The sequence below is a fragment of the Nomascus leucogenys genome, chromosome 21 (assembly GCF_006542625.1).
Source record: "Nomascus leucogenys isolate Asia chromosome 21, Asia_NLE_v1, whole genome shotgun sequence".
In the NCBI taxonomy this organism is placed as follows: Eukaryota; Metazoa; Chordata; class Mammalia; order Primates; family Hylobatidae; genus Nomascus; species Nomascus leucogenys.
This window is the reverse complement of record NC_044401.1, coordinates 67340121-67366176: the sequence shown is the minus strand read 5'-3', so window position 1 is coordinate 67366176 and position 26056 is coordinate 67340121. Positions and strand designations below refer to the sequence as shown.

Here is a 26056-nt window from a genome sequence, read left to right as displayed (position 1 = left end):
CTCTTCAGAATTTCCATTACCTGGGGTCCCATACTTCTTGTCTGGCTGTTCCCATTAATGTGCTTTTTTTGGACCTCAAACATGTCATGTCAGATGGTTAATGGAAAGATGAGATTAAAACACACCACAAGACTCTGTGCATATGGAAATCTGAACTCATGCTATGAATTAGTGGGTGATATTAAAAGTACAAAAATTATTAATTTAAGAAATGAAAAGTATAAGCGTCCTATTTCAGTATAACTCTCGCTGGTATGTTTAAGTATGAAGTGCATGTGGAGAGTCTCATAAAATTTAAAGGTAGATTTTGGGAACCAAAAGCAATTGTACATTAATGAGGATTAATATTAGGCATATCAAAAATTCTGTGAAATTAAATTAAAAATTAAAAATTCTGCTTGTTAAACCTCAAATTCCCTTTTCTAAAATAGGATAGGGAAAGGTGGAAAAAAGTAATCATGCAAATGGCTTTTAATTATCCTCACCATTTTTAAAAGTAATAGTGGTAAAATACATAATTCACTCATTTAATAGAATGGAATTGTTGGATTACAAGTCTGCGTTTACCTTTCTAAGGAACTGCCCAAGTACTTTCCAAAGCAGCTACACCATTTTACTTTCCCATCAGTAATGTATGACATTACCAGTTTCCCCACATCAACCCAGCACTTGTTTATTATTCATCTTTTTGATTTTAGCCACCCTAGTGGGTATGAAATGAGTGGTTTTGATTTGCATTTTTCTAATAGATAATAATGCTGAGCATCTTTTCATATGCTTATTGGCCATTTGTGTGTCTTCTTTGTGGGGAAATACCTATTGAAATATATGAAATGTAAACCTTACCATTTTAACTATTTGAAGTGTACAATTTATTGGCATTAAGTACACTCACAATGTTATGTTACCATCACTATCATCCATCTGCAGAACTTTTCATTTACCCAAACTGAAACATTGTACACATTAAAGAGTAAGTCCCTGCACCTTCCTCCCCACAGTGCCAGACGACTCTAAATTGACTATTCTTGATAGCTCATATAAGTGGAATCATGCAATAGTCGTTCTTTTTGTGTCTGGCTTATTTCACTCTGCATAATGCCATCAAGCGTAATCCATTTCAGAATTTCTTTCAGATTAAAGACTGGATAATATTCGTGTGTGTGTGTGTGTGTGTGTGTGTGTGTGTGTATCTCTCACATTTTGCTTATCCATTCATGTACTGATGGCACATTTGGGTTGTTTTCACCTTTTGGGGATCTACGGAGAAATGGGATTCCTGAATCATAGGGTGGTTTCATCTTATTTTTTTTTTTTTTTGGAGGAGTCAAACTGCTTTCCACAGTGACTGCATCGTTCCCACCAGCAATGCACAAGAGTTTCAGTTTCTTGGCCGGGCGCGATGGCTCACGCACTTTGGGAGGCCGAGGTGGGCTGATCACGAGGTCAGGAGTTTGAGACCAGCCTGGCCAACATGGTGAAACCCCGTCTCTACTAAAAATACAAAAAGTTAGCTGGATGTAGTGGCAGGCGCCTGTAATCCTAGCCACTTTGGAGGCTGAAGCAGGAGAATTGCTTGAACCCAGGAGGCGGAGGTTGCAGTGAACCAAGGTTGCACCACCACACTCCAGCCCTGGCAACAGAGTGACACTCTGTCTCGAAAAAAAAAGGTTTCAGTTTCTCTACATCCTTGGCCAGCCAAAACTTGTTCACTTGTTTTTTGGATAATAGCCAACCCTAATGGGTGTAAAATGGTATCTCATTGTGATTTGGATTGACATTTCCTCAAGATTAATGGTGTTAAGCATCTTGTGTGTTTGCTATTTGTATGTCTTCTTTGGAGAAGTGCGTATTTAAGGACTTTGCCCATTTTTAAATTGGGTTGTCTTTTTTGTTAAGTTGTAGGAGTTCTTTATATATTCTGGATATTAACCCCTTATCAGATAAAAGATTTGCAAATATTTTCTCCCATTTCACGATTTGACTTTTTGCTCTGTTGATAGTGTCCTTTGGTGCACAAAATTTTAAATTTTGATGTAATTCAGTTTATTTTGTTGCTTGTGCTTTTGGTATCACATAGTATCTTTAAGAGACAGGGTCTTGTTGTGTTGCTCAGGCTGCAGTGCAGTGGTGTGATCTTGGCTTACTGCAGCCTCTACCTCCTGGGCTTAAGCAATCGTGTTGCCTCAGCCTCTTGAGTAGCTGGGACTACAGGTGCATACCACTATGCCTAATTTAAATTAATTAGTAATTAATTATTTTGTATAGACAGGGTATTGCTATTTGCCCAGGCTGGCTTCCAACTCCTGGGCCCCAGTGATCTTCCTGTCTCAGCTTCCAAAAGTGCTGGGGTTACAGGCATGAGCCACCACACCTGGCCTCGTATAATATTTTTATGTTGACGCTGGTTGCCTTCAGAATATTTTGGGAGTGTATCAGGAAGCTTTCAAGCTCACAGTGAAGAATAAAAATTTTCCAGACTTTTAGTTTTTTGCTTAGAAGTTCAAATTTTTATCATTGGTAACAAATACTGTCAGTTATTTATCTTGAAATGACAGGTTCACTTTATTTATTTTTGAGAATATGTCCACCACATTCTCCTTTTTTTTTTTTTTTTTTTTTGGGAAGTGGAGTGTTGCTCATCGCCCAGGCTGGCGTGCAGTGATGCAATCGTCAGCTCACTACAACCCCCGCCTCCTCAGTTCAAGTGATTCTCCTTGCCTCAGCCTCTTGTGTAGCTGGGATTACAGGCATGCACCACCATGCCTGGCTGATTTTTGTATTTTTAGTATAGACAGGGTTTCACCACGTTGGCCAGGCTGATCTCAAACTCCTGACCTCAGGTGATCCGCCTGCTGGGATTACAGGTGTGAGCCATCACACCCAGTCTGCTAATCTAAATAAGCTTTATTTGTGTGGCAGTCCTTTCAGGTAAAAATGCTGTTCTGTGAAAAATAGCTAGTTCAGCTGGCAACAGTCTAAATAAAGATATTGTTCTTTGAGAATCCCATACCTCTTTGATATGCAGCATAATGTTTTTAATATCTATTTCTCATTTTGTTACACAGAATATTTAAAAGATGTATTCAAGGGTTGGGATTTAATGAAATTAGTAATTTTTATATCTTTTACACTTTAAGTGAAACAGATTTCTTACGAGTTTGTGAAAATTACGGCTTCTACTACAGCTATTAATACAGTTTGGTGCTACTGTCTTGCCTCTTGCTACATGGATATCAGTTTTATCCACCTTGCTTTTATACCATCAGTGCACATATTAACAGTGAACTAGTCAGCCCTTTTTCTTTTGACAATAGCTTTGACCTCTTGGACCACAATTTGAAAACTGCTACCCTAGTTTATAGGGTTGCTGGATGGGGTGGAAGGTGATTACAGATTGGCTCCCGTTAATTTGTGTAAATTTGTTTAAGTAGTCAACCTGTGTAAAGAGATTGATCTGCTGTCACTAATGGTAGTACTGTCTGCCTGAGAAAATGGTTAGCATTCCTGACTGCTGTGTCTCCTGGAATTTACGCTATTCAGGCAGGTATCCTTACAAAATTTCCTTTTATATTAGTGGTAAAATGTGAGGAAAGAGGGATAAAAAGGTGTTTATGTTAATTTGATAAATGAATAGATGTGAAAAGTACATAAGCAAATTATGTATTTTTATTGTGCAAGTACTGGTTGGATAGAACCTGTGATTATGTGCCTTAATCATAGGTACATGCCTTTTGTCTCTTAAGTGACAAAAGAGCCTGAAGATATTAACTGAAAGGGAAAGAAAAAGGAGAAAGTAAAGTTTATTTTGTTTAGTAGATAATAGACAAATTTTACTAGTGCATGCCAACATTGTAACTTGCATGATTAAGATATGGATTCATTCTGACTTAATAGGATAGTGTAACTAATGCCCCTGTCGTTAGGTTTGTTATGAGGGAAAGAGTCAAAATACTATTTTAAACATACTAAGAATAGGACCTAACACACCATAAACTTTGAGGCAGAGGTAGTTCATTTAAAAGATTTAAATCAGAGATCTGGGTTTTGTTTGGGTTGGGAGTTGGATAGCATCAGGGTGGAGCTTGTGATAAATGAGGCATGATGCGTGCTCCTCAATGACGGCTTTCTCATTACTAAGTCTTCACATCTTAATTTTGTTAGTATTAGTGTCATAGTATATTCTGTATTTGTGTTTTGTGTTCAAGAATTGTAAAGCTACATGGTATTATATATTTTTTAATTTTTTGCTTATAGGATTCAGTGGTCCCAATTTAAAGGCTATTTTATTTTCAAACTGGAGAAAGTGATGGATGATTTCAGAACTTCAGCTCCTGAGCCAAGAGGTCCTCCCAACCCTAATGTCGAATATATTCCCTTTGATGAAATGAAGGAAAGAATACTGAAAATTGTCACTGGATTTAATGGGTATGCACTTAATACTGTTTTAAAGATTTAATTTTTAGCAGAAGATCATAGATTTTTCTTTCAGTTTTGATGTGTCTGGTTGATAATTGATTATCCATTAGAATAAATTCTTTGTTTCTAGTGACATGTAGTACTTGATTTTTAGCTTACAACTATTTGAAATATTTGTAGCCTCTTAAAAAACTTGAACCACCTTTTTATAGGTATCAATGGAAACAGTCATTTATCAGGAAACATTTTAATGGTTTTTCTTTCCTGTTTTATATTTGGTGTTATGTCTTCATACTTTATATAGAACCTTTATATCATTGAGAAATCACATTTCTTTTGAAACGAAATACTAATTTATGGAAGTATTTTAGTGAGTTTTTGTTTAGACTTTTTTTGGAGTCCTCATTTCTCTCCCAAGTAACGGCTTGCTTGTTAGTTACAAGTAACCATTTTTGGCTGCTTGTAAAACATTAAAAACACTAAAAAGATACTCTGTACAAAAGTAAAACTCCCTGGTTTTTTTGTTTGTTTGATTTTGTTTTTGAGAAGATGTCTCTGTCACCTAGGCTGGAATGCAATGGCGCGATCTTGGCTCGCTGCACCCTGTCTCCCGGGTTCAAGCAATTCTCCTCCCTCAGCTTTGCGAGTAACTGGGACTGCAGGCGCATGCCACCATACCCGGCTAATTTTTTGTATTTTTAGTAGAGACGGGGTTTCACCATGTTAGCCAGGATGGTCTCGATCTCCTGACCTCATGATCGCCTGCCTTGGCCTCCCAAAGTGCTGGAATTACAGGCGTGAGCCACCACGCCGAGCAGTACTCATTTTTAAAGAAATGTTACTGTGTCTCATGTTCTGTCATTTTAAATTGTATTTTTTTAGGGCTTTGTATTTTGTTGTTTTTTTGTTTTGTTTTGTTTTGTTTTGAGACGGAGTCTTGCTGTCGCCCAGGGTGGAGTGCAGTGGCGTGATCTCAGCTCACCGCAACCTCCGCCTGCCAGGTTCAAGCAATTCTGCCTCAGCCCCCCTCGTAGCTAGGCTAGGACTACAGGCGTGCGCCACCATGCCCGGCTAATTTTTTTTATTTTTTAATAGAGATGGGGTTTCACCATGCTGGCGAGGCTGGTCTCCAACTCCTGACCTTGTGATCCGCCCACCTCAGCCTCCCACAGTGTTGGGATTACAGGCGTGAGCCCCCGCGCTCAGCCAGGACTTCGTATTTTTACGGTTTCCTTTTTTGAAGGGAAGAAGTGTTTGTGAAGTTGAATTATTCGATATTTAGTTTGGCGTTAATTTGGGGTGTGGAACAACAACAATACCAAATATAATGAATTGTGGTTTTTCTAACCACTGAATTCATAGTTAGATAGTATTTGAAGGGTTTCAGTTGTATTTTTAGATGGCATAAATGGCTTGATTCTTTAGGTATTTAATTGCATGGGATTTCGAAATAAGATAGTGTAATCCAGTTAACAGTTTGCTTTATATCATATTCCACTGTTTTAGGTTTAAGAATTTTGCTTGAAATGTCAAACCCTTATGCCTGGACTTTGGGTCTGCTACAAAAATATTTTGGGGGGAGAAATCATACCTTTTGTCTTTGAGGTTCATCAGTTATAGTTACCCCTGGGGGCCTGGGATGGGAAGGAGACCTGTTTTCACTGTGCACCCTGTTGGACTGTTGAAATTATTTAACCAATATGTGTATATTTCCATATCAATATTAAAAATTTTCAGAAAAAGGAAAAAAAGCATTTCAAAGGCACTTATCCAAGAAATAGCCACATGATACATTTTAGAAGCATGTTGCATAAGATTTACTATTGAACTAAATGAATACGTTCAAGATAAGAATACTTCTCGGGGCCAGGTGTGGTGGCTCACACCTGTAATCCCAGCACTTTGAGAGGCCGAAGTGGGCAAATCACTAGGTCAGGAGATTGAGACCATCCTGGCTAACACGGTGAAACCCCGTCTCTACTAAAATACAAAAAAATCAGCTGGGCGTGGTGGCGGGCGCCCATAATCCCAGCTACTCGGGAGACTGAGGCAGGAGAATGGCGTGAACCCGGGAGGCGGAGCCTGCAGTGAGCCAAGATCTCACCAGGGAACTCCAGCCTGGGCGACAGCGAGACTCCATCTCAAAAGAGAATACTTCTCGGGGTTATTTATAAATTGTACATATATATAAATAGTACTTAGACATAGTGAGTCATCTTTTATTTCAATAAATTATGGCTGTCATTCAAAAATAAAAAGGTGAAACAGGTCAAATTATACTGCTGCTTTGTAAGCAGATTTACTTCTGATTCTGAATTAGTAATAGCAAATACCATTTTCAGTTCTTTCACATTACGTTGGGCTAGAAACAAATACATGTATTATATATTATATATAAATATTATAATAAAATAAATATAATTGTGTATTATAAATTTATTATATAAATCTAAATATTTGTAGTTTCTTAATCTGTAAAAGAGGTAATTCACCTACTTCAGAAAATGATTTGAACAGTCATTAAATGCCTGAGCATTCTTTTGAAACTTTCTGAACCGTATTTTGAAATTTTGTTTTGTTTTGTTTTATTTTATTTATTTAGAGGTGGAGTCTTTGTCACCCAGGCTGGAGTGCAGTGGCGCCATCTGGGCTCACTGCAACTTCCGCCTCCCGAGTTCAAGCTATTCTCCAGCCTCAGCCTCTCGAGTAGCTGGCATTACAGGTGTGCATCACCACAGCCAGCTATGGTTTTTTTTGTTTGTTTGTTTGTTAGTTTTGTAGTTTTAGTAGAGACGGGGCTTTACCATGTTGGCCAGGCTGGTCTGGAACTCCTGACCTCAAGTAATCTACCTGCCTCAGCCTCCCAAAGTGCTGGGATTACAAGCTTGAGCCACCGCGCCTGGCCCGAACTTACATTTTTTAAATTTGATTTTTCAGTTTATGAATCACTTTGTCTGAGCAGGCAGAATCTAAGTCTTAATCAGTGATACATTAAGATTTTTCTATTTCTAGTTTACTCTTTTTGTCTGTATTTTAATATATTGGTATGTTGAAACATAGCTGCAAAATGTTCAATTTTTGTGTTTTTTATATGTATATCGTTTTTTAAAATATTTACTAAGAAGTAACATTTTGTTGGTTTTCCACCAGTTTGAGGGTTTGTGCATTCTTATACACGCCTCCCCCCCATTTGTAATAGATAATCTTTAAATTACAAAAGTGGTGTATGTTCATGCTTTTAAAAAGATCCCCACTGTTACAGAAGTACGTAAAGAGTGAAAGTAGAATCATGGCATATGCTAGTTGTATTTTCCTTTTAGAGAAGCTTCAACATGTCTATATTAGTACATTTAAAGCTATCTTTTTATTTATTTGAAATGGCTACATTGTTATCTATTATGTGAATAGATTATAAGTTTTTATTTGCCTGTTCTGATTGATGGCAGGCATTTTTTTTTTGGCTGTTAACGAGCAGTGCTTGTTGTGAGCATCCTTCCTTCCACATATCTTTCGTTGATGAATGTCATGTTTTGAATATACGTATAGATTGTTGCCTCTTTTTTTGAGACACAGTTTTGTTGCTCAGGCTGGAGTGCAGTGGAACGATCTTGGCTCACTGCATCCTCCCCCTCCTGGGTTCAAGTGATTCTCCTGCCTCAGCCTCCCGATTAGCTGGGATTACCGGCATACGCCACCACACCCGGCTAATTTTTGTGTTTTTAGTAGAGATGGGGTTTCTCCATGTTGGTCAAGCTGGTCTCGAATTCCCGACCTCAGGTGATCCACCCACCTTGGCCTCCCAAAGTGCTGGGATTACAGGCATGAGCCACCGCGCCTGGCCAGATTGTTGCTTTTTTAATTTGTAGAAATGTAATTGCTAGGTTAGCTTATGAACACTTAATTTTCAGTTTATCAGTGCTGCAAAATTGACTTAGCAAAATGTGATTGTTGATGCCTTCGTTTGTAATAAGTGCAGATATTGTAATTCTTCAGTACTGTGTATGTGTCTGTATTTGTGTTTCTTGATTGCAAGTGAAATGGAACATCTTTTTATGTACTTAACAGCCTTTTTGTGAATTGCCCTTTATATCCTCTTTTGGCTTTCTTTTGCTAATTTTCTTACTGGTAAGTTTTTGTTGTTTTTGCTTTCAATTTGTAAAAGTTTTATATTAAATGCTTCCTAGTATTTTGCTGTAAGAAAGATTATCCGTTTTCTAAAATTATTTTAGTGTATTACCAAAGTACAAGTTTGTTTGTTTGTTTTTCGAGACGGAGTCTCGCTCTGTTGCCCAGGCTGGAGTGCAATGGCTCAATCTGAGCTCATTGCAACCTCTGCCTCCCGGGTTCATGCCATTCTCCTGCCTCAGCCTCCCCAGTAGCCAGGACTACAGCACCCGCCACCATGCCTGGCTAATTTTTTGTATTTTTAGTAGAGATGGGGTTTCACCCTGTTAGCCAGGATGATCTCGATCTCCTGACTTCGTGATCCGCCCGCCTCGGCCTCCCAAAGTGCTGGGATTACAGGCATGAGCCACCGCGCCCGGCCAAAGTACAGATTTTTCCCTCTTTGAAGTGGAAATTGTCCATGCACTTGTTTACTTGATTTCCTGAACTATAAGCTTCTGGAGAGCTGGGGTAACAGTCTTCCAAACAAGTCCTAGAAGAGTGAGTGCCTGAATATAGTAGGTTCTCAAACAGACAAGTATGGAATGACTAGGTGCATGGATGGATAGATGAATGAATGAGTAAAGAAAAGAATAAATATTGAATAACTGGGGACTAGAAAAAAATAATAAAAGTGTATTTATATCTGTATTTTGTCTATTGAGACATAGAAGAATGACAGTAGAATGCTTAATTTCTTTTCTTTTTTCTTTTTTTTTTTTTGGTCATTTTCTTGTCTTTTAAAATTACTTTGGAACTTTAAAATTTCATAGAAGATGGATTATAGCTACTCTCCAAAAGTGAAGTTACAGTTTGTCAGGTGAGAAACACCAAAAATTAAAATGAATGAAACTAAAAATTTTAATGAATTGGTCAGTTAAAAGACCATTTTATGCCCTCTGGAATTATAATAAAAAAGAGTATATGGGTTTACTCAAACCAGGGCCATTTATGAAAATCCTCCTCCTGTTACAGAGACCATGAGTAGAATTTAGGAATTGCTAATAGGTAGTGGGTTCATTCCTATAATGGTATACACAAAGAGGCATTTTGAGGGATAAGAGAGCATGTAAGTTACATTCCTGGCATTTTTAAAAGATACTATTTTATGTTCTCTGAATTTTTCAAAATGAAAGAATAATGAATATAAAAGTAAATTAATGTTTCAAATCGTGACCCTTTCTTGTCATTGCTGTTACCTCTAAGACCTCTCTAAAGTAGGCAGTCGGCCTCCTCACTCTGTGAATAGTAGACTAAAATAGCATTCCTATATATTTATGAGGAGGTCTGGAAAAAGTGGAAAACTTTTGATACCTAATAATCTTTATATCATCTGTTAAGCAGGTACAGTCAGTCACAGCTGAGAGTACTGCTCATGATCTTTTAAAGTTATATATGAGACTTTTATACTCCAAAATCTGGAGTGTAGAATAAAACAACCCCCATTTGATTTTCAGTTTGTATGTTGTTTGCTTTACGGTTAGCTCCAGATGATTCAGGGACTGAGAGAATGGGTCCTTAGCCATTTATTACTTTGTTCTCTGACACTGTTGATCCACTTTATTGCTTCCTGATTTTTGTGCTCCCCAGTTGGCTGGGGAAAATAGGTTTTTGTGCTGTTAATTATTTGTGTCAGTGTTTGTTGAGTATATTAGTTAAAATGTACTTATTTGTGGCAGATTCCTGTCTCTCGCACACACAAACCCACACCCACCCACCCCTACTTGTTTTTTCTTTATCCCTTCTTTCTCTTAGACTCATTACTGGAGAATTGGCATGATTTTGTAACCATGCCTCCTTACTATTCCCCACCTGGTCTTGTCTAGTGGTAATATGGCTTGACGTGATACTCTCTTTAATAAACTTAAAAATTGAAAATAACAGCCTAATTAACTTTTTCTTGCTAGTTATATTTGATGCAAATAAAATAACAGTTCAGACTATAGGAACTCCAAGAGATGATTAACTTTATTAAAAGCTTTGACAATTGCTGTAGATTAATTTTGGGTCAAGGAGTGGTGCAGACATTAGTTTACTTACATCCTTGGGGTTCCTTATCATTATTAAAAGAGGCGAAATTAGCCGGGCATGGTGGCTCACACCTGTAATCTCAGCACTTTGGGAGGCCCAGGCAGGCAGATCATGAGGTCAGGAGATGGAGGCCATCTGGCTAACACTGTGAAACCCCATCTCTACTAAAAATGCAAAAAATTAGCTGGGCGTGATGGCGGGCGCCTGTAGTCCCAGCTACTTGGGAGGCTGAGGCAAGAGAATTGCTTGAACCCGGGAGGCAGAGGTTGTAGTGAGCCGAGATCGTGCCACTGCACTCCAGCGTGGGTGACAGAGCGAGACACCATCTCAAAAAAAAAAAAAAAAAAAAAAAAAAGCGAAATCTGTCATTTGATTTGAGACATAAGATTATATATGTATGAATTTTTTTTTTGGTGGGGACAGAGTGTTGCTCTATTACCTGGGTTTAAGCAATTCTCCTGCCTCAGGCATCTGAGTAGCTGGGATTACAGGCATGCATCAACCATGCCCGGCTAATTTTTGTATTTTTAGTAGAGACAGGGTTTCGCCATGTTGGCCAGGCTGGTCTCGAACTTCTGACCTCAGGTGATCCACCCGCCTCGGTCCCCCAAAGTGCTGAGATTACAGGCGTGAGCCACCGTGCTCAGCTAATTTCGCCTCTTTTAATAATGATAAGGAACCCCAATGATGTAAGTAAACTAGTGTCTGCGCCACTTCTTAACCCAAAATTCATAAATATAAATATTTATGAATGTGTATGTTTATGTAAATATTAAAGCCCGAGTACAGAAAGAACATATTGCTTCAAGTAAAGCTAGTATCATACGATTCTAATGGTATTTCTGACTTTTGTAAGACTTTGTAGGTGTAAACAAAATTATGAACTTATTCAGTCTTTGATAACAGATATTGTTTCCATGTTGACAGTTAAGTTTAACTCAGTATTTCTGTTAACTAAGACACCACTAATGTGGTCATTTAGTCAGAAAAGACAGTAAAATCCACATATACATGGGTAAAACAAAAGTAAATGACTGTTTTGACTTTTTTTTTAGTAGGATGTCAGATTTTATGGTAATTTCTTTAGCTTTTTACTCCAGTAGCCTCTGTGCTACATGTTACATTCCTTTGTCTTTTTCATGTGGAAAAGTTGCTTATATAATATAAAGTTAAGGTAGTTAAACTGATTTTCTTGGAGTCTGAATGAAGTGTGCACTTATTTTTTGAGTGCCTTCTTTTCAACTTAGTACTTTTATAGAAATTTAGTTTAAAATACATGCTTAAGACATTATTTCTTTAGTGTTTAGCCTTATGACTTTAAAATTTATGTTTTAAAAAATAGCATTGAATTGCTACTTTATGTTGAGATGTCTTTTCCCTGATATTCAGCAGCTTTCTTGGAATTTGAATTTCCATAGCTTTCAGGTGTACAAGATTTCTGCTTTAAAAAAAAAGTAAATAGGGACAGCTTGCATTTAAATTAAGATATATAAGGTAAAATGTGTGATCCTGTTAATTAGGGTTAGTTATTTTCCTTGGAATTAAAGGGAATTTTTTAAAGACAGAGGTATACTTTTGGTTTTGTTGGTCTTTGGACCATGTGTGCCTTCCCACAATCTCTTTCAAAGAGTAGATGGAATGATGACAGTAAGAACTAAGATTTATTGAACTTTCTAAAAATATTTTAGGCACTGTTAGGTGATTTAATATACCATATACATTATGTCATATTTAGTCGTCATGATAATCTTTGAAGTGTACTTGTAGAACCCTTGTTTTCAGACAAGACCCATGAGACCCATGAAGACTTAGGTAAATTCAGTTTGAGTAAGGTCTCCTAGTGGGGTAGCGTGTGTGTGTGTGTGTGTGTGTGTGTGTGTGTGTGTGTGTGTGTATTAAAATATATATATATATTTAGCATTGGTGGATCCTTAATGTTTGGGGCGGGGGGTTTAAAAAATGTTACTGGATGTTGTAGGCACTGTTTTAAAAAATTTGAGATGCTAGTCATGTCCTTTTTTCAGTTCCGTATATCATCTTAGTTTTCCATTTTACAATATGAATAAATCAGATGGTATATCATTGCAGAGTAAACCAAATGCTTTTTTTTTGGGTGGGGGGCGGGGGAGACAGTCTCACTCTTATCACCCAGGCTGGAGTGCAGTGGCTGGATCTCGGCTCACTGCAAACTGCAATCTCCATCGCCCAGGTTCAAGCAATTCTTTTGCCTCAACCACCCGAGTAGCTAGGATTACAGGCCAGGCTGGTCTTGAACTCCTGACCTCAGGGGATCGCCTGCTTCGGCCTCCCAAAGTCCTGGGATTACAGGCATGAGCCACTGTGCCTGGCCCAGAGTTTTTTATTTTACAGTGTAACTTTGCTATTGAACATCTGGTCACCACTCCCCACCAAATTTAAGGATTTCTGAATAGACTTTTCATTGAGAATGGATGGCATGTGTGTTTAACGCTTCTCTCCCTCTATTTGCTTTTCTTAGTATGTGTGGGAAAAGCCTTAATATTTTCAGAAGTTAGAATAAACTGTTTTGTATGCTATGTCTAATGGATGAGTATCAAGAGAGCAGAGCTTTCATATACTTGTACCAAATGCATTCATTTTGTACTGATTTATCTGGTTTATTCTTGTGCCTCCTTTTAGAGGCCTACCTCAAATTAAATTTTCCCGGTGTTATGCTTACTAAGCTTGGCATACAGTTTATTCTGTCTCCATGGCACTTTTTATACAATGTTGTTATTTATTACTGTAATTGTAATCATTTACATGTCTTTTGACTGTGCTGTTGAGCAAGGTTGGTATTTCTAGTTTATAATAGGCTGTTATATTTATGGAATAAGTTTAAAAGTACAGTGTGTATGTACAGAGACCTTTCAATGCTGCTGTTATATTCATTTATCATACTAATATTTCCAGTGGATACTTTGATTTGCAGAAAGTGTTTGGTTCGGTTTTAGCCTGTCATGTGAGAAAAGGAAGTGTTGTGTGACATTTTAGTGCCATCTGTTGCATATTTGGTAAAATGACTTTTAAAAGCTTCTTTTACTTTTTGAAATAAGGATCTTTTGAAAAAAGCTTTTGAAATTGTCTGAGAACTTAAACTCGTTTTATCATAGGCTGTTATTGCTGACATTGCTATGTAAACACATACCCCCCTCCCAAAGCAGTATTAATATTAACCAACACATAAAATATTAATAATTGGCTACAATTTAACTTACATTTCTAAAGAAAATTAGCCAAAACATTCAGTGTAAATGTTGTTAAACAAGAAGTTTTAAAATATTCATCTGTTTAAACTAATTTTAATTAGTGAGAAAACATTAGGTTTTAATGTGGGAAAGAATTTTAGTTGGAAGAAAAAGCATAATGACTAGACAGTGTTTTTCAGTTAAGTACTGTATGAATACCCAAACACTTGTTGAATACCCAAACTGTTGGTGCTATTTTGTATATTTTGAGTAATTAAACTTTTAATGACAGTATCACTATGGGGTGATTAATGAGGAAATAGCTTAGGTGTGTTGTGTGTGTAAGATTTGAAGAGCCGTGAACTAGAAGAGGAGCTAAGGTGAATTATACCACTAATCTGAAATCCACAATAATACTGGGTTTCACGGACAGACAATTGAGAAGCTGATACTGTTTGTTATACATGCGGAAAATGCTTAAACATTTTTAAAGTAGAGTTAGTTTTGTGTATTAGCTATAGATTTCTAATGGGTTGTCTTTATAGGAATGAAATAAAGGTGTGTAAGCTTATTGTTTCATGATTAGTAACGCTGCTGGTGTGCTTTGTACTTCCCCATTTAAAAGGATTCTTCGTTTTGACGTTGTACTTCACTCTGAGTAGATTTTCGAAAGCAAAAAAGTATTGCTCAGAAACCCAGAGGAATTTCTAGTTGCTTCTGAATGTTTGGGATATCAGACAAACATTTAATCTTTTGTTCTGTGCCTTGTGTTTTGGTAGAACAGTTTTCTCACTTTTAGGTTTGGATTCGATTTGAGGTTTGAGACAAAAGATTGATTCTTGGACTCTCATTTATCTAAAAACATTTGTTCTCATATGAATAACATGCACTTTATGTACTTTAAGCACTTTCAGAATTTTTTGCAGATCTTATACTTTGAACATAAGCATAGTATTGACACAAAGAATATGAGAACCAAATGTAGTTCATCCAGTTAGAAAATAAACAACTATAATTTTGTAAAATATGTGTGGTACAATGGAAAGGACATGAGATTTGAAGTTAGACTGGGTTTGAGTCCTGGCATTGTAACTCACTAGCTGCTATACCTTGTGGTGGAAGAAAATTCTGTGTCGCACTGCCTATAAAAAATGAAGACCTTTGTGAATATTAACTATTAATTTGAGGCTTTGTAATTCTTTTATATTAAAGAGAATAAATAGATTGGTATGGCAGACACTGAAGTCTGAAGATTTATGTTTGTACTTAGCTGTGTTTGTCGTACCTCGTGCTCATAACTATGCTGTTCTGTTCAGCTTGTAATTCTTATGAATGCTAATAGCTACATGAGCTCAAAATTTAAAAATATTTATAAAATGATTTTAGTTCCAACTTATATCAGTTTTGTATTTACTATGATCAAGGAAGAATTGAAGTATAGTGAAATTATTTGGTAAAGTTAAATAAATGTTGTGGTGTATATTTTAAGTTGGATTAAACATGTAGATTATATATGAAATTGTAATAATGGAGCAGAAGCACATTTAAAATACTTTATTTGTGGTTTTGTTTGAACATTTTAAAGCAACCTTTGAGTGCAGAAGAATACTTGAGGAAAAATATATATATTAAATAACCCCCAACTTGATTATTATTTGTGTAACCTCTCTTGTAAACTTAAAAATGAGATTATCAGGATTTAGAATTTTCTATTATATAAAAATTTTTTCCTCAGTTTTGAAGCTTTCTGTTGATTTTGGGTGTTCTAAGTTGCTTTAAAAAAAAAAAAAAACAGGAATTTGTGTGGGTAAATAGTAGGTTTACATATTTATGGGGTACATGAGATATTTTGATACAGGCGTACAATGCATAATAATCACATCAGGGTAAATGGGGTATCCATCACCTCAAGCGTTTATTCATGCTTTGTGTTACAGTCCACTTATACTCTTAGTTATTTTAAAATGTACGATAAATTATTGTAGTCAACCCGTTGTGCTATCAAATACTAGATCTTATTCATTCTATCTAACTATATTTTTGTACCTGTTAACCATTCCCCCTCTCCCCCCCCCGCCTTTATTGCTTTTTAAAGGAAGGGAGAATGGGTTTTTTGTTAAATAGAAAGGTACGCTTATTTTATTGTCTTTTTTTAAACGACTCATGCATTTATTTCCCTATTACAGCATTTTCTTTTGCAGCTAAATACATGGGTGACTAGATACAGCCTTACCTACCAAAAGAAATAATGTTCCTCTTTCTCTTGATTATAAGTGATCTCACACTGTAAAATTATATTTTTTTGCAGTATCCCTTTTACTATTCAGCGACTATGTGAATTGTTAACAGATCCAAGGAGAAACTATACAGGAACAGACAAATTTCTCCGAGGAGTAGAAAAGGTATTTATTTTATTGTTGGAATTATGCTGTGATGTAATAGCTTTTATTTTAGAAAAGAACATAGAGTAAGATTGTTTCAGGTACCATTTCTTGAAATATGTTTTTCAGCCTACCTTGAGTTTCCCAAATTGTTTTCCTAATTGCATTCTGTTTTACAGAGAGATTTCACAGGAGCGAGTAGCGGAGGGTTTGTGTGTTGATCATTGAAGTTTGGGGAAAGCAGCTTATTATTTCTTGGAAATTCATAGTGTATATCAAGTTATTAAAGGTTCTGAGAAGTTGTAATTGCTATTTTAACTTTATAGAGTGTTTTATAAACTTGCCCATGGAATTCATTTTCTCAGTTCTGGAGTTCAAAGGTACATAACTTTGGAAAGTTATTGGTGCCAAGCATGTAAATGAGGTATTGAGTAGAAAGATGCAGGTCAGATTTAGAGATAAACATTAGTGTTTGTGTGTGGAGGGAGTTGAGGGAGTGTTAGAGTAAGGGAAGGGTATTCTGAATAAAGGAAATGGTGTGGGCTGGGTGCGGTGGCTCATGCCTGTAATCCCAGTAGTTTGAGAGGCTGAGGTGGGTGGATCACAAAGTCAGGAGTTCGAGACCAGCCTGACTTTGTCAGAAAAGTAGGATATTCTCTTTTGGTCCTTTGTTACTGTTTTAGTTTTTGTTGTTTTACCAGTTTTCATTTTTAACCATTTTCGTTTACTAGCAAAATTAGCATCAATGGAAATTGAACCCACCAGAGTGATTTTAGAAACAAAAATGATTAAACTTTATGTCGTAGTACTTTTCTTCTTACTAAATCACTGATTTTTGTTATTGCAGAATGTGATGGTTGTTAGCTGTGTTTATCCTTCTTCAGAGTAAGTATATTTTTTCTATTTCTAGTGTATTATTTACTATATTTAATCATTTTATTGCTTCTAATATATTCTTAAAATAGATTGAATTTATTTTATATGTAATTAAGTGTGATAACATACTTGGGAACCTACCATTCAGTCCCCAAAGTAGAACATTACTGATAACATTATCTAAATGTTTTTTCCAGTAAAGAGATTTGGATTAAAGAGATTGGTGATTTACTGTAATTTTAATATTGTCGGATTTACATACTGTGGTGGCACTCATTGCCCTGAGATGCCATTCTAGATGCCTTTCCAGGGTGTCTCTAGGGCATAATTCCCGTGTTTGGAATAACTGCTTGATGGCTTTTCTCTTTATGATGGAATATATTTCCAGTTGTCAAGATTTAGATATAGCAAAGTAAGAATTAAATTTGGATACAATTTCTCAACCTTGGAACAATGGACATTTTGTACCAGATAATTCTGTTGTGAGTGGGTGTCCTGGGGCTTATAAGAGGTTAGCAGTGTCCTTGACCTCTACCCACTTATGCCAGTAGTGTTCCCCCCCCTCCAAATATCTTTAGACATTGCCAAATGTCCCCTGGAGATGTGAAAGGCAGGGAGGGGAGGTTGTCCCCTGCTGAGAACCATTGGTTTAAGGTTAATCTGGCTCTGCTTTCATAGACTACTCTGTTACCCAGGCTGGAGTGCAGTGATGAGTGATCATAGCTCACTGCAGCCTTAAACTCTAGTGATCCTCCCACCTTGGCCTTCCAAAATGCTGAGATTACAGGTGTGAACCACCACACCCAGCCCAGTCCATTTGTTTTTAAAATGTTCTCAAGAATATACTTATGTTGCTAAATAAGATAATAAAATAATCCCATACTATATTTCTTGACAGAAAAACTATTAAAATATATATATGATAAAAATTTCTTTTGTGAACCAAAATATGTTTTGTTTTGCTAATGAACATGAGGTATTTTGGAAAAATGGTAAAGAAGTGCAGAGTCAAGTCATAGCGACTAATAATGGATTCTTTTCTTAAATTGTATGCTTATTTTAATTCTCACAGTCTTTTTGTTTGGGTCTGTGACAGATCTTAAACAAAAGATCTTTTAGACCCATGATTCTTCCCAAAATTAAAGAATTAAGTCGGAACCAGTTACCCACAATGTCTCATCTAAGAAAGGACTCACAGACCAGCAGCCAAGCAGATGACGCAATGGACAGGAGTGGGCTCCCTGACCTTCAAGGAAGATTTGAGCTATCTGGGAAAAGCAGACAGTATCCAGTGGATGCATTGGAACCCCAACCCAGCATTGGGGATGTTAAGGACATTAAAAAAGCAGCCAAGTCTGTGTTAGACCCAGCACATAAATCTCATTTCCACCCTGTGACCCCAAATTTAGTATTCTTGTGTTTCATATTTGATGGGTTACACGAGGCATTACTGAGTGTTGGAGTGAGCAAGAGGTCTAATATTGTGGTTGGGAATGAGAACAAGGAAATGGGTACTCCTTATGCTAGCGGATTCAAAGATATGCCTAACTTTATTGCCCTTGAGAAGTCATCAGTTCTCCGCCACTGCTGTGACCTTTGATAGGCATTGCCGCTGGATCAGGTGATAAGATTTGCGCCAGCAGTCTCCAAGTTCAGAGACGATTCAAGGCAATGATGGCATCTATTGGAAGACATTCACATGGTGAGACTGCTGATCTGCTAATTAGCTACAATGCAGAATCAGCCATAGATTGGATCAGCTCAAGACCGTGGGTTGGAGAATTAGTGTTCACATTTCAGTTTGGAGACTTTGAATCCCTTCTATGCAAGCTACGCAAGTCAAGTTAGTTGCCAAGAAAGCACAGATGACAACCTATTATGCTGTGAGAATGTTTTTAGATCAGTGCGTGGTTGGCTCCATTGCTCTACGGGCCATTGTGTCTGAGATCCCAGTCTTTGAAGAGAAAAAAACAATGGTTAAAAAGGCATTGGGGAAATATTTTGAGTTTGGGGGTGTACTTTGCCACCCCATTATTGGCGAGCTATCACCGCGAATGTTCCCAAACTTAGCAACAGCGGCAAACTACTGGGCCAACATGAGGAACCCCACGTTTTAGGGATTTACAGCTCCTGATGTTATACCAGGATCAACCATCACACTCCCTTTGCTTCAAATGGTATCTACCCAGTAAGATCTTGAGGGGGGACTGTTGGGTGGAATCATAGATCCATGCACTCCTAACATGAAGTAATTCTCATTATTTTAAAAAAAAAAAAAAAAAAAAAAAAAGTCCAATTGCGGTGGCTTAACGCCTGTAATCCCAGCACTTTGGGAGGCCAAGGTGGGCCGATCACTTGAGGTCATGAGTTCGAGGCTAGCCTGGCCAACATGGCAAAACCCTGTCTCTACTAAAAATACAAAAAATAGCCACACGTGGCATCGCGCGTCTGTAATCCCAGCTACTTGGGAGGCTGAGGCACAAGAATTGCTTGGACCTGGGAAGTGGAGGTTGTAGTGAGCTGAGATTGCGCCACTGCACTCCACCTTGGGTGACAGAGCCAGACTCCGTCTAAAAAAAAAAAAAAAAAAAAATAAGTTATCCACAAGTATATTTTCTTTTCTTATAGGAAAAACAATTCCAATAGTTTAAATCGAATGAATGGTGTTATGTTTCCTGGAAATTCACCAAGCTATACTGAGAGGTGAGATTCTAGATTTTTAATACCTACAGAGTTTGCATTGTCCTGATTTTGAGTAGCAGGCTTAGTGTACTTTTTTTAAAATTGGGCATTTTGTGGACACTATAGGATGAACTACATAGAATTAGTTAATTTGGTAAGGCATGGGCCTGAAAACAAAGTTGCAGCAAATACTTCTGTGATACATTCACATCAACATACCTTAAGAGGGATGACTTTTTATAAAAATAGGAAATGATGTTCATTTATCTTATTATAGGTCTAATATAAATGGGCCTGGGACACCCAGGCCACTTAATCGACCAAAGGTTTCTTTGTCAGCCCCCATGACAACAAATGGGTTGCCTGAGAGCACAGACAGCAAAGAGGCAAATTTGCAGCAAAATGAAGAGAAAAGTCACAGGTTTGTATGTTTTATATTTAAAAACAGTGTTTTTATTAAAAGTTAAAGTTAACATTTAATCAGTACTTACCACTTACTATTTATAAGTTCTGAGGGACAGAACAAGGTTTTCATGTGGTTTATAGGAGCACTGGCTTCTCTTAGCAGCTGTGGCAAATGTTGAAGGTGGACATAGACAAGACTTAAAACTGCTAATTTGTGGAGACCCTTTAGGGTCTAAAAGTAAAGTAGCTATGATGATCTATTTCATTTGTTGTTTCTGAAAGTTACTTGAAAAGAGAAATGATCTTTATAAATAAGTTGATTTTGTGAATCGTTTCTCATTGTAGTTCATAAAAGGACACCTTTTATTTATATCTTCAAATTTTCTGTATCACATTAAGGGAAGGAAGACTAAATGAAGGAGAGGACTTAGAGAGTATGTCCGTATGGAAGACTTTCAGGTTTATTGTAGGAGAATATTTAACTTACTGGATAATTGCACAGAAAGGTCATAAAGCTTTTCTAAGTCCTACTGGGAATTATTCATCAAACAGTTTAGGTTACCTTGAAGTTATTCTCTTGTGTTTTTCTTTGCTCAGGTGTTAATAATTTAACTTTGACACTGAAATACAATTTAAAACATTATTTAACCTTAAGGGTGTGGATGTAGAAGATGGGGAAAATAATCTTACTAATGACACTTTAAAAAAACATTTACAGTGACTCTTTGACATCTGAATCAGAAGTTTCCTCAGTGAGCCCTTTGAAAAATAAACATCCAGATGAAGATGCTGTGGAAGCTGAGGGACATGAGGTAAAAAGACTCAGGTTTGACAAAGAAGGTGAAGTCAGAGAAACAGCCAGTCAAACGACTTCCAGCGAAATTTCTTCAGTTATGGTAGGAGAAACAGAAGCATCATCTTCATCTCAGGATAAAGACAGAGATAGCTGTTGTACCCGGCAGCACTGTACAGAAGAGGATGAAGAAGAGGATGAAGAGGAAGAAGAAGGTATTTAGAGACCATCTGTAAAAGGGTGGAGTAAGGAGATCCTCAAATTCTTGTACTTCATTTTTTTCGTGAAAGAATTTTACATAATGGAACTCCTTATAATGCTGATGTTGGGCTTTTCTCCCACCTGTATGTAGTTGCTGCTGAATTTCAGGGGATGTGATTTGAACTATAGAATATCAGAATTCATGAAACTTAACTGGAGGTATTTTGAAAATAAAATTTAACTACAACAACATTTGCTTATTTTTAGAGTCTTTTATGACATCAAGAGAAATGATCCCAGAAAGAAAAAATCAAGAAAAACAACCTGATGATGCCTTAACTGTGAATGAAGAGACTTCTGAGGAAAATAATCAAATGGAGGAATCTGATGTGTCTCAAGCTGAGAAAGATTTGCTACATTCTGAAGGTAGTGAAAACAAAGGCCCTGTAAGTAGTGGTTCTTCTGATGGCCGTGAAACAGAAGAATTAGTAGGATCCAATTCCAGTAAAACTGGAGAGATTCTTTCAGAATCATCCATGGAAAATGATGACGAAGCCACAGAAGTCACCGATGAACCAATGGAACAAGACTAACTATTTAGAAACATTTAGATGCAGTATTTTACATACAGTTCTGGTTTTAGCACTGTATAAAACTTTTATGTAATAAAGTGGACCTTTAGTTTTACAAGAGAAGCAGGTTGTAAAATAAAGTACTTTATGGATAATTCCTGAAAGGGTTGTACATGTAAGAACTGTGAATATCAGCTCCTCTGGGTCCTGCTTACCTTACCGCTGAGTTTTCTTTCTTTTTTTGGTCTGGGCAAATCAGTGGTTTGTGTATAGATTTTTTTTTTTTTTTTAAACTTAGGATTAAAGTTTTTAAACTGGAAGTAATTATAATTTTGAAAAGTTTTTTGAGATTACCACATTTAGTTTATACATATGCAAGAAGCTTTTTGTCTTGTCTCTTTCTGATAGCTCTAGTAGTTTTCATATTTTGGTCATAGTTTCAACATTTTAACGTGTATTATAGGGTTTCATGCTGGTTTCCAGATTTTATTGTTTGGCTACATACAATGGAACTTTAACTCATATATACATACATACATACATATATATATATATATTATTCTAAGGGGGGAAATGTTATATTTTTCTGTTTCTATAAGAGATGAATACAGTGGATACTTTTTCTATTGGTAATGATTGAGTTCACCTCTTTCAGAAGACGTTTTCTTTCTCTTCTGAGTAATTGAAATAAAATCTGGCCCTTGTGAAACCCTGGAAATCTTAAGTCTGTTGAAATACCAGGTTAAACACATTCCAAGAGATCTGTTCAAACTCGAATTCTTTCGTATACTTCTGAGGTGCCTGAGAAAAAGACTTCATTATTTATGAGAAAATACGCTTTATCTTCGAAATTGTGTTCAAATGTTAGCTTACTATTTTGTAGAATGAATGTTTATGAAGCTGATATGAGACCATCTCAGAAGAACCAAGCAGGTTCCTTGACCTTTTGCTTGCTTTTCTGAACATTGTGAATATTACACGTCTTTCTAAATTATTCTAGGGTATGCAAATGTCAATGGTATGAAACACCACTGTACTGGAAGAATTAATATATTACTTTAGTATGTACCTGAGCTAAGTGACTGAAGCTTTAGGGTGCATAGAAACCACCATAATTTGTATGACATTTTGAAGTGAATTAAATATTTTTGAACATGCTTCTTCGACAGCCAGTGTTATATTTTTCAGATCAACACAAAGCACAATGATTACTCTAAATTCAATATTTTCAAATTTACATATTTAAAGTCATGCAAGCTGCAACTTCCCTGTCAAAATTACTGGCTGCCAAATTTATACCTGTTTCTTCAGCTGTACCTTTTGATATTTAGAGTTTTTAAATTTCTGTAAAGTAGATTTTGTAGAATGTAATGTGTTCACTGCCTTTGTGAAGCGGTATATAATTGTATAATTTCTTTGTGTAAACTGAATGCTTGGGCTTTCAATACAGTATTCATATAAAGCAATAAATATTAATGTTATGAAATATTCGAGTACATTTTTATCAAAATATGAAAGAATCCCCCTTTTTTTAGTTTCAGATACCTGAACTACACAGATGAGCTTCTAAAACTGATGCAAACAGTTTCTGACACTGTATAATATGCTTTTGGGTGATTTGGGGGGCAACCACAAGTTTTGCGTTTTGACTACTTAAATCATCATGACTGTAAATACCAAAACGATTTGGATCCATTTATGTTTGTAGGATAATATACTACTGACTGACTTGACTGTCAAGTTCACAACAGCTAGATGATATATTTATGACTATGTCTGATAGTTGAAATAAAATCTGAATATTGATTTACTATACCGAAGAGGGGAGAAAAATTAAACATTGTAAATTTTTAAATTTTTTTTCAAAAATGTTAAAATGAAGCAAATTTAAGTTTACAAATTTTGAAATTTTCTTTTGAATATTTATGAAATTTTCAGTAAACCTACCTAAGATCCTGTGACCTTTGATATCTTTTATTTTAATTGTAGTGCCATGGACCATTTGTAAACAAATTGATTTACTTTTGTTGGTTATAAATGAAGATTTAGCATTATGACTTTGAGGTCTGTGGTTTTATTTGTAAACTTGCAATTGCTATATTTGCAAGGGCAAATGTATTTCTTTATTAAATAAAGTACAATAATGGTGAATGTACCAAAATGACATCACTTAACTCTATGAGAGATCGGCATTTTAATCTATAGTTTAATAGTTTTAATATTTATTAGATATTCACATGTTGATCATAGATCAAACTTGTTGCTGTTTATACAGATAATTGTAGAATGCTCATGGAATATCTTTAGGGTAGGTGGAATACTTCTGTAGTTAAATTGGGAAACCTTGTTCAGCTGGTTTTAGATATTGATGGCCATTTGGAAGTAAATTTCCGCAGGTATTCATAGGTGCACTTAACACAGACTTTGCTTAATGAAAATGTCAGTTCTAATAGTAACTTATTTATGAATCAATTCTAATAGTAACTGATTCACTTCTGAACAGAAGTGATTTCAGGCATATTTCTTAACATATATCAAGCAAAGTCCTGTTAAAAGATCTAAATGAAGAATGGAGACCTCAGTGATTAAAGATATTTTGTTTCTGACCTTGAGCAGATTGCTTACCTGTTCTCTAGACTATAACCCAACATGTAAAAAAAAATTTGAAGATGGTGATGAGGAAAGTGAGATATATATATATGGTATGTTTTTAGCACTTTTCCCTTTTAAAAAGTGAAAATATCCTTGTACATTTTTGAAAAATATATTTTCAGTTCTGAAAAATGTAGCAGAAGTAGTGAAAATGTCATATTTTAAATGTTGATTATTAGATAAATTTAACCTGCTTTAGGGTTTATTGTAACTACACCTTTCAGAAGTGTGTTTGAGTAGTGGAATTGCCAGCCAGGCCCTGTGGCTTGGAAAGGCATCCCAGAAATCCTCGGCCAGAAGGTGTGGCCTGTTAAAGCATTGAGATTCAGAGTATTTTGTTTGCCGGTGTAGATAGGCATGTATTTATGCATTTTTGCATTTGTAAAATCAACTTTTCAAATAATGTAAATGTAATATACTAGTTTACTTAAAGGTACTTGGGCAGAATCTAAAGCTGCTACAATGTTTGATTATGAAAAAATGTAACATGGTAAGGATGAAAATGCAACTTAAAAAACCAAAGGAATTAAAAATTTTCGGTAGTGTTTCAAATTGTCTTCTGAACAGGAATTTAACATTGGTTTTGATAAAATGAGGGTCAGTTCTCAAGATTTGTGCTAATCATAAAATGAATGAATGCAAAACATCTTGTAATTTCATATGGAATTATAAAAATTAGGTTTACTGGGTTTTGGCCTAATAAGAATGCTAGTATGTATTGGTTAGAATACATCTTACTATTTCACATTTTAAAAATCAGTACACTCTTCAGGATTTTCTTTTATTTCAACTTGGAGCCTAGATTACTTTGCCAAATGTATTATTTTCATAATGCAATAAAATATAAATTAGAATATTTTTATGTGTGTAATTATTTTATGTGCCATAATGGTTTATTTGCCCTGCTGCCACTCCCATTCCCCCACCCTCGCCACCCCCCCCACCCTGCGCCACCACCCCCCCACCCTGCGCCACCACCCACCTCAAATCCTCAACTGAGGAAAACTTAATGCATGACTTTGTTACAGCCCTGTTTCTTACGTGGCGACCAGGTGTTCCAGCAGAGGGTGCATCTGACCTGACAGTTGTGGTTCTTTGCCAGGGAAGTCATGCTGATTGTCAACAAAATCCAGATTTAAATAAAAGTCTCCGTTGGTATAATTTGGCACTAGCTTGCATGTATATATTTACAATATTTGTGTTAATCATTTTAAAGGCTGGGCGCAGTGGCTCACGCCTGTAATCCAACACTTTAGGCCAAGGCAGGTAGATCTCTTGAGGCCAGAAGTTCGAGACCAGGCTGGCCAACATGATGAAACCCCATCTCTACTAAAAATACAAAAATTAGCCGGGTGTGGTGGTGGGCACCTGTAATCCCAGCTACTCAGGAGGCTGAGGCAGGAGAATTGCTTGAACCTGGGAGGCAGAGGTTGCAGTGAGCCGAGATCGCACCACTGCACTCCAGCCTGGGCAACAGATGGAGACTCTGTCTTTAAAAAAATCATTTTCGAAATCCCACCTTCAGGCAACTACATGGCAAGAAGTGTAGAATTACCTGAAGTGGAGAGGAGGATTCTATTTTCAACTGTGGGTCTCCTTTCCTATGCTTTTTTTTGTTTTTGTTTTTGGGACGGAATCTTCCTCTGTTGCCCAGGGTGGAGTGCAGTGGCATGA

General features: G+C 36.5%; 2 protein-coding genes across 2 annotated transcripts in view; both read left to right on the top strand.

Annotated features, from left to right (window-relative positions):
- The window catches only part of PPP4R2 (protein phosphatase 4 regulatory subunit 2), a 71035-nt gene extending 45795 nt beyond the window's left edge, over nucleotides 1–25240 (top strand). The window contains exons 3-9 of the mRNA XM_003264900.4: nucleotides 4258–4428; nucleotides 16129–16222; nucleotides 17049–17086; nucleotides 19706–19780; nucleotides 20037–20180; nucleotides 20883–21172; nucleotides 21426–25240. Coding sequence (XP_003264948.1) covers nucleotides 4258–4428; nucleotides 16129–16222; nucleotides 17049–17086; nucleotides 19706–19780; nucleotides 20037–20180; nucleotides 20883–21172; nucleotides 21426–21751 — 1138 coding nt within the window. The 3' untranslated portion in view covers nucleotides 21752–25240. The remainder of the gene's footprint in view (nucleotides 1–4257; nucleotides 4429–16128; nucleotides 16223–17048; nucleotides 17087–19705; nucleotides 19781–20036; nucleotides 20181–20882; nucleotides 21173–21425) is intronic.
- EBLN2 (endogenous Bornavirus like nucleoprotein 2) lies at nucleotides 17914–19338 on the top strand. Its single transcript, XM_004093130.3, is given in 3 exon segments — nucleotides 17914–18177; nucleotides 18180–18669; nucleotides 18672–19338. Coding segments are annotated over 3 exon segments (816 nt in total). The 5' UTR covers nucleotides 17914–18105; the 3' UTR covers nucleotides 18926–19338.
- Nucleotides 25241–26056: the final 816 nt, after the last annotated feature.